Genomic DNA, 12,161 nt, shown 5'->3' with positions numbered 1-12,161 from the left:
CAAAGAAATATGTTAATTTAGCTCTCACCTCAAAAGGTTTTTCTAATTGAATTAAACCAAGTTGATCTTAGTTTTAACAGCAATTTTAACTATGTTGGTGGCATAATCCGCCTCAAAGAAATCCTACTCAATACTAATTTTTAAAATTTAAACTCTCTCAACATGTAAATGTTTTGAGTGATCAATTTGATGATATATTTGACAATATTTTAGATTTAGAGGTTTCACTTTTTCAGACTAACATTCTAAGTAAAGATGAATAATCAGAATACAGTACTTAAAGTAACTTTCAGAGATGTCATGAAAATGTACTCACCTTTGTGCCCTAGCATCACAGCGAGGTGTAACGGTGTGTTTCCTAAAAACATAACAGAAGCTGAGATGTACTCAATTTCTATCAACTGTGTTACTTAGTACTTACATCAGTAAAATTTACTAAATCAAAACACCCAATTATGTCTGAATCAATCCTAATTTATCTTTACATTGCGCTTTTACATAAAACAAGAACATTAATGAAGCCAAACAGGAGAAAGAAATATTTTTGTATTCGTAAATATAACTTAAGCTACATGTGCAGCCGTATTTACATAAAAAGACATGGTTATTTTTCTCTAATATGCAATATCAATACAATTTACTAAACCAAAGCACACGGTATTCTATGACAACACACGCGAAGAGCAACAAAATCCAATTTAAAAAGAGTTTAGTTTTGAAGTCATTCTATTAAAGGCAAGCAAAATATTAGCTGCTAAATTACAAGCAAAGCCAATGCAGATATTGGTGGAAGTTTTTGATCATCAGAAAAAAATCATAAATACAAGCCGAGAATTGAATGTTACTGGAGGTGGAAACCCACACCTTTAGAGACATGAATGGAAGGGGACAGGAAGAACATTAACAATTGAGGTGTGAGATGAGACGAAAGGAGAATGCAATAGAAGTAATAGAGGAAACACGTGAAGGCCTGAACTTGTATAATCAATATACAAAGTTAGAACCTATCTGGTTCACTAATGCACTTAAGGGATCAAAAATCACACCTCATTTGGCCTACATGACTCTAGATCCAAAGAAACATGGTTGACAATGGGGCTTTGGCCAAATGCTGGTAAATGGAGGTCAGGTGCTTCCTGCATGTCAGTGTAGAGCTGATGGGCCAAAGGGCCTCTTCTGACTGTATGAAGTTATGACTCTGACTCTTAAATGCCCTCTAAAATGGCTCAGCAAGCTACTCAGTTCCAGAGGGGTTATTCGGGTAGGGAATAAATGCTGGTCCAGCCAGAGGTATCCACATCCCATGACTGAATTTTAAAAAAAACTAAGTTATGTGGATAAGGATAGGAACACAAGTTAACAGGTGCCAGTATAAAGGGTGTACTAAGCAAGTGAAGATGAGTACGGGAAGAGCAGCCTGAAGTCATAGTTCTTTATGGAACCAATGACAGAACAATGAATTAAAATCTTGGACAATGAATTTCAGCCAGGTATTATACCAAAAAGTAGGGTTGTCAAGCACAAGTTTGTGAGGAAATACAGAAACATAAACAGAAAGCTAGCTGACAGATAGAAACAAGTGTTGGAAGTGGCACACCATTTAAGTTTGTGCTAGGTCCAGTTTTGCTGGGTGGCCCAGTAGTTAGCATTGTTGCCTCACAGCACCAAGGTCAAAGGTTCAATTCCAGCTTTGGGTGACTGTGTGGAGTTTGCACATTCTCCCATGTGTGCACAAGTTTCCTTTGGGTGATCCAGTTCCCTCCCACTGTCCAAAGATGTGCAGTTAGGTGGATTGGCCATGTTAAATTGCCCCTAATGTGTACATTATGTGGATTAGCTATGATGGACGTGTTGGGTTGTGGGGATGGGGCAGAAGGGGTGGATTCATCAGAATGACACATGACAAACTACAGTTATGAGGAAATGTATCAGATACTGAGACTATTTACACTGGAAACATTTAGAAGAGTAACAGTTTTGATAGGCCCAGGGAGCCTAATGTGGAGATCTATTTTGGGCAGGTGGGAGAAATGCTGAAAATAAACGAAAGACAAATTATGAAATAGACCAAATTTCTTGCACTTCAGTCCCATATTCCTGATCTCTGGCCAGTTATGTAGAGGAATAATTCAGAGGAACTCTTGATAGGATAGCTGTTGAGCTTGGAAAAAACAGGTTTACACTGTGAAACTGAAGGGATTAATGGGTCCATCTGCCTGTCTCCCTTTGTGGCTCTAAGCCCTAGTGTCAACGGAGAGGAAGTATGTGGTGCTCAGTAGTTTACTCAAGGTCTGCCACAACCAACGGGCACCAAAATGACTGGAGTGCCTTGATTTGATTAGTTTCCTTTTGTTATTAATTATATTTGAAGTTTATTGTTTATGCTTTTTTAGAAAAAAGGAGCACTCCTGTAAAAGTGACTTCCGACAATGTCATCAAATGTTATACTAAATTTTCACAGCCCCAGGCTAACAAAAAAAATATCTACGGCATTCCTTGGCTCTACCCCAACTCCTTCAAGCACCACAATCTGTTCCATCCCTTGCCCTTTACATTCAAAGGGTTTGTTCATCATCCTCTAAAGCTAATTTCTTCCTCCTCCTTTGTACCAGAGGGGTACCAGTGCATTCATCACGTTTCTGAACATCACTAGTGCATTTATGACAATGACTATCTGTCCCCTCCCTTCCATCACCTCAGGATTTTAAACACCTATCTTGGTCCAATGTTTTTCTTCAACATCTTGCTGCTCCTCAGTGACATCAAACATTGGCTCAGGTTTTCTATGCATGTGAATAATGCTCAGCTCTCTCTATACCAAAACTGCGTGCATGAGGAATATGGCTTTACAAAGTCTCAGGCAGATCATAAGTTCTTCAGTTTAACATCAGGAAGACCAAACCCATAGGTTTCATTGCTCACCACAAATTCCCTCAATATGAATCTCATTTCTTTCCCTGGTCTTTCCAAAATTATGCAATCTCAATACTATTTGTTCTGGAGGTGGACTTCTAAATTCCTTATGTCTCCAGCTTCATAAATTTACTTTTAACTCAGCAGGAGGGCATAACTTAGCCCCTTCATTGTTCTGGTTACCTCCAAAGTCAACTACTATGGTGGTCTCTTTTTTTCACCAGGTTTCATAAACTTCAACTTATTCAAGTACATACCAATAACTGCATTAAGTTTATTTTATCCATTATTCCCATGCTACAAGCTATTTATAATTTTTAAAATCCTAATATTCAAATATTCGCCACATCCTTGATTTGCCCCATCTTGAACTTCACACTTTTTCAAATCTGGCAAGTGGGACATTCCATCCTTCCTCTGCCCCAACGGTCATGCTAGAGTTTTCACATCTCCATCCTACTCTCTGAAATTCTCTCACTGCTCCCTTTCCCCTCCTTTGCAGAAAATTCTAAAAGCACAACTAAGTAAGCCTTCAATCATCCTTCCCGAGCTCTCTTCAGGCAAAGTGCCTTGGGACTTTTTTTTTCAAATGTAGCTGCATAAACACGTTTAGTAATGGTAGCAGAATTAGTAAGTGTCTGAAGAGAGAGCAATCTATATATTTGGAATAAAGTTTTTTTTTTACAGAAACTTTTTAATCGATAGTGGACAGGCCAAAACTATTGGAATTTGGGATTAGGATTCCAAGTGCTTTAGAAAGACTTAAAGTGACACAGTTATAACACAATTGGACTGTAAGTATTTCATGACAAAATAAAGACAAATATGCAGTCAAACCGAAAAGAGGTTGCGAGATTGCAAGCAAGTCTGCTTTTGTAATCATGGGGTTCATGTCAAAAAGTGCAATATTAAATCTAATTCAGAGTAATTTGTCAAGTAAAGCAAATAATCTGAAGCAGAACAGCATTTGAGAAACAGCAACTATACACAAATACACATTTTTTAAAAGTTAGTAAAAGTGCTGCACTGCAAATGAGCTATTTGGTATGAAATGTATGGTGATCTTGTCCATTTTTATTGCTTAAGGAAACAAAGGCTAGGGGTTCTATGGTAAAAAAACAGTTTAAAAATACATACAAGATGTGATTAAGGAGGGCAATATATACGAAAGATAATGATAGTCAACATAAAATCCTGCTTTCTCCATTTATAGTTACACTGATATATAATTGCATGTGGTAATCGCAGTGAATCAAAGGTTCAAGAACTAAAGTATAAGCAAAATACTCCACAAATTCATGTGAGGAATTCATAATTCCTCACATAACGAAGTAACCCTTGCCCACATACAAGACATGGTCAGTGTTCCGGTTCGGACTGATGAATGACAAATAACATTCATGCCATGCAACTGCCACACAAACACTATCTCCCTATGACATTCAATTACAATTGTCAGATTTCACATCCTGGGTGGGTTACCATTGGCAAAAAAATTAACTGGACCATCCACATAAATACTGCAGCTACTAGAGCAAAGTCAGAAGCTGGGATATTATGCTGCTGATGAATCACCTCTCGACTCCCCAAAGCCTCTTCAACATCTACAAGATACAAATCAAGAGCGTGACGGATGCTCTCCAATTAAAATTACAAACGCAACACCAACAACACTCAAGAAGCTTGATATCATCCAGGATGAAGCAGCCTGCTTGACTGACTCCCCATCCACCACCTTAAACATTCACTGCCTCCACTAGCAGCACATCCTGGTGCATCATCTCCAAAATTCACTGCAGCAACTTGCCAAGGCTTTTTCAACAGTGTCCCCAAACCTGCGATCTCTACCAACTAGGACAAAAACAGCCAGCACGTGAAAATACCATCACCTCCAAGTTACAAACCACCCTATTTTGGAAATATATTGTAATTTCTTCATTATGAACAGGTCAAAATCCTAGAACTCCCTTACTAAAAGTAGTTTCCTCACGTCAGCTACATCAGTTCATGGTAGTGGTTCATCATCATCATGTCAAGGACAATTAAGGATGGACTGTATATATTGCACTTGTTAGCAACATCCCATGAATGAATTTTTAAAAAAACTACAGGGAAATAGATGTCACTCCATGCTGCTAAGCCCAAGGGTATAACGATATTGCGAGGTGTGTTCACTTATTCAGTAACATGGAATACATTTTTCTTCAAATACAAAGAATGCAGCACAGGAATAAGCCCTACAGCCCTGCAAGGCTGCGCTGACCACATTGTCCTATCTAGACCAACTGCTTATATCCCTAAATTGCCCGTTTTGTTTATACGCCCTATCAAAATAAGTCTTAACTGTAGCTAACATAACTGTCTCAGCTACTTCACTTGGCAGTGCATTCCAGGTCCCCACACAGTCTATGTAAAAACAAAAACTTACCCCACACAGCTCCACTGAACTTTTCCTTCCTTATCTTGAACTTGTGCCCCTTGTAACTGTCACTTCTGCCCTGGGAAAAATCTTCCAACTGTTCACCCTATCTATACCTTTCAATTTTATAAACTTCTATCAGGCGGCCCTTCAGTCTCTGTCCTTCCAGGGAAAACAATCTCACTTTATTCAATCCTTCCTCATAGCTACTGCCCTCCATATCAGGCAACATCCTGGTAAGCCTTTTCTGCACTCTCTCCAAAGCCTCCATGTCTTTCTGGGGACCAGAATTAGATACGATTTCAAAAGTGGTCAAACCAACACTTTATACAATGTTGGGGGAGGAAGGCTCTTAAATAATGGCAGGTCCAAGGATACTGGGGCAAAGGGACACTGTGGAGGATGGTCAAGATCGACAAGCAGTTCAGGAATGTGACACAAGATCTTGTGCTTCTGAATATCGCATAATCCAATCAGGCAGGTTTTATTTTAATGTTCCAGAAACAGAAAATGCTGGAAAATCTGGAAGAAAATAGAGCCAATAACCCAGATGACCTTCATCAGAGGTGGCATTGCAATTAGAGGCAGTAATAGAAATCAGTTTCTTTAACAAAAGCACATATTTCATTTAATTCTCAAAACTTTTATTTCAGCCAAACAATCAGCAATTTATTTTGAAGTCTTTTCGAAAAAGGCAATCTTCAAACCCATACTAGACAATAGGACATATTACTTCCAGTGAGGTCATATGATGTAAAGAACATAGGCCATTGACCTTTGCAGATATGAAGTAGCGATTAACTGGGAGACCAAGGGTGTGGAAGAAAAGGAGTGAAAAGGCTGGTAGATATGGAAAGAGCAACACAGGCGGGGGTAACAAACCTTTGGAGAGGGACCAAAAGAAGGAGACTGAGATTACGTGGAGGAGCTAAGTGACGGAATAAAAATGTATTGAAACTAACATTTAAAAATATTTCACAACTGCATTATCTGAACAATCAGTTCTCCAATTTTTTCCTACATCTAGGAACAAAAAAAAACAAAATATCTTGAAATATTTAAAAGTGATTAAGAATTCTACAGAAGAAGTTGTTAAGAAATTACAGCACAGCGCCTTTTTGTGCAGCACCATTTTCTTGGCTTCCTTGACAAATATGAATAGAGGCAATAAAAAACTAAATGGTACAATTTTGAAGAGGATGCAAAACTGATGGGTATACAAAGCAGAACAAGCTCAAAAGGCCATTTAAAAGCATATAGAATTGACTTTACAAATGCGTAGGGACTTAAGAGTACAAAAAGGAAATTATGTTAAACTTTTGTAATCAATGGTCAGTGCCAACTAAAGTCGTTTTCATGACCTGTTTCTGTACTGAAAATACAATACATTTTGCAGCAGAAAAAGTGAGGCTATCACCATTATTGATTAAATTGGACAGCATTCGAGCATTTGCTGTCAAACATAGAAATGGTTGTTGTCCGAGTTTCTTGGCTCCTCCACAAATTTTATTGATATCTAATCATGAGACTCAGACATGAAATACATGGAATGTGAAGTTAGGTACTTACAAGATGGACAGCCACTAAACACCTCAGAAAAGCTTTGGGTTTGTTCATTGAAAATATAAACATATCAAAACATTTTGGACTTTGACTTTTATTTATCTTTTCATCTCATCTTTCCTCCCCTCTCCTGTTGCACATTTGACACTAAATTAACCGATAATACTTACATCTCCATATTGCTGGTTTCAGTAAAAATTCTTCAATCGTATTAAGAAACACCCCAAATAAAAAAAATTGTGATGTTGGGAATTTGAAATAAAATAGAAAATGCTGGAAATATTCAGATTTTGGTAGCATCTATGGAGAGAAAAAGGGGCAATGTTTTAGGTCTGTGAATTTATCTGAATTGGACAACGATATAAATTTTGAGCCTGGACCACCATCCATCCTGTGCTGAAAACTTCTAATTTATCCGAATTCCAATGAAAAGCCAGGTTGAAACACAAAATCTGTTTCACTCCACAAATGCTACCATAACCTGCTGAAAATTTCCAGCATTTTCTGTTTTTATAGCAAGAAATATCCTGTCGCTGTCCCTCCTCAAAGATGCCAACTTTCCTTTAAAATGAACACTCCATTTTCCAATCTAAAAACTCAGGGAATGTCTCTGGGCAAGTGGAAATGCTGATGCTATTTGTTCAATGCTGACTGCAAAGTCTGGGCCTTTGTAACATTATGTCATTCTGGACACAACACATTAGGGGGTGCATAGAAGAATTACTAGGGCATTCAGAAAAATCACCAGGACCACAATTCAGAAATATAGAGAGACTAGGTAAGTTGGAGTTGTTGTCCTTAAAACAGAGGTTAGAGAAGGTTTAGCAGGGGAGTTCAAAATCATTTACTGTGCAACTGATTCATATAGCTTAAGCATCAGTAACCAGAGAACACAGATTTAAGGTAATGGCAAAAAAGACCAGAGCAGTAACTTTGTATATATATTTTCAAATGTACCTGGTATGTTATCATGAGTAGGAATGAACATCCTGAAAGGATGGCGTAAGCAGCTTCAATAATAACTTGCAAAAGCAAAATGAGAAATGTTTGAAATGAAATTTTACACAACCACAGAAACATTTGTGGATTCAGACTGATTGGAAAGAACTTTCCAAGAGCCAGCACACAGCTCCATTCTAAGTGTATAAAATTTTATAATTTTGATTGAGTAAAACTTGCCACGGTTATAACCCATTTTAAAGGATCTCAACCAAAGCATCACAAAAATTTCGGGTTGCATCTCAAATGTCAACTAGGTGGTCCTTGCAACTGTTCTTTGTACTGTAAATACGCACACAAAACAACAACTTGACAGATGTGTTCAAAACTAGAACTGTCTTCCAAAAGTTTCGTTAACTCAGCATAGTTTTGTATAGATGAACTGTAGAAGATTAAACCCAAACAGGACTGTGAAAAAAAAAAGTATTTTCACCGAGTCCGAGAAGTACAGCTATTATCTCAAAGTTTTCCAAAAGTAGATTTGAGTCTATCTTGAGACTAAGTAACCAAATAGATTTAGCATTTCTCTCCAGCAGGACTTGTAAATTATAGTTGGTCACTTTATATCTTAACATTTAAATGGGCATGGCAAATGATTAAAAACTACAAAGATATATTTCACAATAACCAAGAAATGTGCATGCTTTCAACTTTGATTTGCTTGAGGTATTTAGTATCCCCATAATTATACAACGTTAAACAAACTAACCGTGGAGATCTTTTTGAGCTATGTTGTGGGTCCTTATCGATGACGATAATCTACGGATATCGCCTTTGAAGACGCACTCGTGGACTGGGAAATCCTCGCCCCTGGTCGCGGACGCCTCCGTGGTGAAAGCCGGGCTCTTGATCAGTTTGTGGTTCGTAAAGATTTTGGCCCGGTTTTTAGTCCTGGCCGCCTCGTCGTCCTGCTCAGCCTCGGCCTCTTCTTTGAACAGCCTGTGATCCCTACGCACCGAGCGGCCGTTGGAAATCCTTTCCGCCTTCTCTCCTGTCATGACGACGAGGGGAACGGTGAAAGGGGCAGCGGCGGCGGCAGTCGTGCGGCTGCCGCGGACCTCGCACGGACTCGGAGGCTGACGAGAGCACACTCAGCTGCTGTTGCGCCGCGGCGGCCACACAACGACATGTAGAGGAGTCAAACGCGGGGCTCGAAGGCTGCGGCAACATAGGAATCAGACAGCGGCCGTGGAGAGGGGGTGGGGGCGGTACCGGGGGTAGGGAGGGGGGATGGGAGCAGCAGGAGGCAAACTAACTAACTCTGGGGGCGGGGGGAAGGAAAACGACACCAAAAACCACGGCATGAAAATAAATACAGGCAGATATAAAAGAAGGAAGGGCCGCTGATCGTCAGCGCCACTGTCCAGTGGGAAAACTCCTCGCTCGGTACTTATGACAAAACCGCCATTTTCCTTCCCTCACTCCCTCTGCCAAATCTCGCGAGGCTTTGCGCGGCCTTGGGTTATATCGCGATCTTTGCCAAATCCCGATTGTCGCGTGGCGCCGTCACCATGGCAACCACCGCAGCTGCGTCTCGGCACAGGCCGGATCTGGGGTTTGGGATGGGATGAAGTCATATGTGTGGAAATGGTGACTGTTCTTGTACAAAATAATAATTAACAAAACGTACACACACTGTCCGAGGCAACAGGAAACCGAATTAAGTGACGAAAGGTGTGGGGTAGCACGGTGGCACTGCTGCCTCACAGCACCAGGGATGCTAGTTTGATTCCCAGCTTCAGGTCTCTGTTGAATTTGCACACTCTTTCCATGTCAGTGTGGCTTTCCTCTGTGTGTCCCTGTTTCCCCCCAGCAGTCATTGGCCAGGCTACATTCTCCCTCAGTGTACCCGAACGGGCGCCGGAGTGTGGCGACTAGGTGATTTTTCACAGTAACTTCATTGCAGCGTTAATATAAGCCGACTTGTGCCACTCAAAAAACCCCACATTTACAGAAAGCATAGCATCTCTACAGTGCCGAGAGAGACCATTTGGCCCTTCGAGGCTGCACCAACAACAATCCCACTCAGACCCTAACCCTGTAACCCCGCTATTTACCCTTGCTAGTACCCCAAAGGGGCAATTTAGCATAGCCTAACCCACACATCTTTGGATCTGCTCTAGTACTTTTACTGGGGGGTTGCGGGGGGACATGTTCACTATGTGGGGAAAAAAACAGATGTCACTGCTGAGTGAGGTATTACTGTGGGTAGAATTCTCCCATTCTGAGGCAAGGGTCAGGGGTGGGGACTTTTCCCATGTAAAGGTCTGTTGATTTTGGGTGGGATTTTCCAGCCTTAGGGTGAGCGCAGCCGGAAAATCCCACCCTAAGTGCAATGACGGGTGCCCTCTGGCGGCGCCTTTCACGCTGACCAGAATGACAAGGTCCCATGCAAGGTTCCATGCTTGGGGCTGCATTTATCACGCACAGGTTCCTGTCTGAATCTAATTCATCCATCTGCAGTCAGCCAATGGGTTCAAAGGGCTTTGTGTCATATTTAAATACCAATCCAACACACAAATCACTCTCCATCCTGTTTGTCTTCACCAGACCAAGCAGGATGTCAGCAAAACAGAGGGAGAAGGCTAGCAGCCTGAATAAATCTATTCTTCAATTCAACCACCCTACCTGCAAGCTCATTACTTGAAAGACACTATTTGCCCCACTTGGACCTTTATTTACTGCTCTGCTCTGTTCTTCTACTGCAGGGAAGAACACTACAGACAATGTCCCATTCCAATAATTGATGCAGTGTTCCTTTCACCTGCCCATTTGTGAACATTTCATGCAGCCTTTTCGGGATCCACTTCCCTCTTCGCTTTTCCTTCAGGCCGCTATTGTTCATTTTCTTCATCCACCTCCTTGCCCCTCTGCCTGTCATTGTGAGTCATGATGTGGAGATGCCAGCGTTGGACTGGGGTAAATACAGTAAGAAGTCTCACAACACCAGGTTAAAGTCCAACAGGTTTATTTGGTAACAAAAGCCACTAACTTTCGGAACTTTTCTCCTTCGTCAGGTAAGTGGGAGTTCTGTTCACAAACAGGGCATATAAAGACACAAACTCAATTTACAAAATAATGGTTGGAATGCAAGCCTTTACAGGTAATCAAATCTTAAAGGTACAGACAATGTGAGTGGAGAGAGGGTTCAGCACATTGTTAAAGAGATATGCATTGTCTCCAGCCGGGACAGTTTGTGAGATTTTGCAAGCCAAGGCAAATCATGGGGGTTACACATAGTGTGACATGAACCCAAGATCCCGAATGAGGCCATCCTCATGTGTGCAGAACTTGGCATCACTACCGGCAGCAACCAAGCCTCCCTGGGTACCACAATAGAAAACAGTACCACTGCAGGGAAGTCCATTGTCAACTTGTCAGACTACACACTTCAGCCAGATGAAATTGAAGTTCTCAGCCAAGGGATCAATTACTGCCCCACCATCAAAATAGACCCATCAGTCTCGCAGCAGACACAGATGAATTCATTAGGCGAATGGAGCTGCAGGAGTTCTTCCACAAACCCCAAGAGGCCAACAGCAAACACAATGACACAGCCAATGAAATGGAGCAGCTGATAGAGAGATCTGCAGTGCAGCAATCGAAGAGGAAAGAGTCGAATTGGACTCTTCCAGAAGGCCGCTGCCCTCAACTTGACATGTATGCCCAAGCTGTCAGGAGGTGTGTCAACAACAGATTCATCAGCCGCACTCACAAGACAGCCCCGAACATCACCCAAGCACAACACAATGCCATCCACGCTCTCAAGACTAAGCGCAACATTGTCACCAAACCAGCAGACCAAAGGAGGGGCCATCGTCATACTGAGCAGCATGGATTACTGCATGAAGTGTCCCGACAACTGAACAACGAGGAACACTACAGACAGTTACCCACAAATCTGACCAAGAACACACCTATCAACTCAACAGACTGATCAAGACCTTTGATCCAGACCTTCAGAGCACCCTCCATGCTCTCATCCCACATACTCCCCGCGTTGGAGATCTCTACTACCGAAGATAATAGGACTTCCTACAGAAACCCAGCACACATGGAGCAGTTGAACCAGGAGCACTCCTCGTCACAATGGATGTCTCGGCACCCTACACCACCATCCCCCATGACAATGGCATTGCTGCAACTGCCTCAGCACTCAATGTCGACAACTGCCAGTCTCCTGATGCAATTTTACAACTCATCCGCTCATCCTGACCCACAATGTCTTCACCTCCAACAACCAATTCTTCATCCAGACACATGGAAT

General features: G+C 41.4%; 1 protein-coding gene across 1 annotated transcript in view; it reads right to left on the bottom strand.

Annotated features, from left to right (window-relative positions):
* The window catches only part of ankrd13c (ankyrin repeat domain 13C), a 95,933-nt gene extending 85,084 nt beyond the window's left edge, over window positions 1-10,849 (bottom strand). The window contains exons 1-2 of the mRNA XM_080195568.1: window positions 8,604-10,849; window positions 317-358 (exon numbers count right to left, since the gene is read on the bottom strand). Of these exons, the coding sequence (XP_080051694.1) occupies window positions 317-358; window positions 8,604-8,892 (331 nt within the window). The 5' untranslated portion in view covers window positions 8,893-10,849. The remainder of the gene's footprint in view (window positions 1-316; window positions 359-8,603) is intronic.
* Between the last annotated feature and the right edge of the window lie 1,312 nt (window positions 10,850-12,161).

The sequence above is a fragment of the Carcharhinus amblyrhynchos genome, chromosome 9, assembly GCF_965287045.1.
Source record: "Carcharhinus amblyrhynchos chromosome 9, sCarAmb.v2.hapA, whole genome shotgun sequence".
In the NCBI taxonomy this organism is placed as follows: Eukaryota; Metazoa; Chordata; class Chondrichthyes; order Carcharhiniformes; family Carcharhinidae; genus Carcharhinus; species Carcharhinus amblyrhynchos.
Note: the sequence above shows the minus strand (reverse complement) of the source record. Positions and strands in the feature narration are given on the sequence as shown.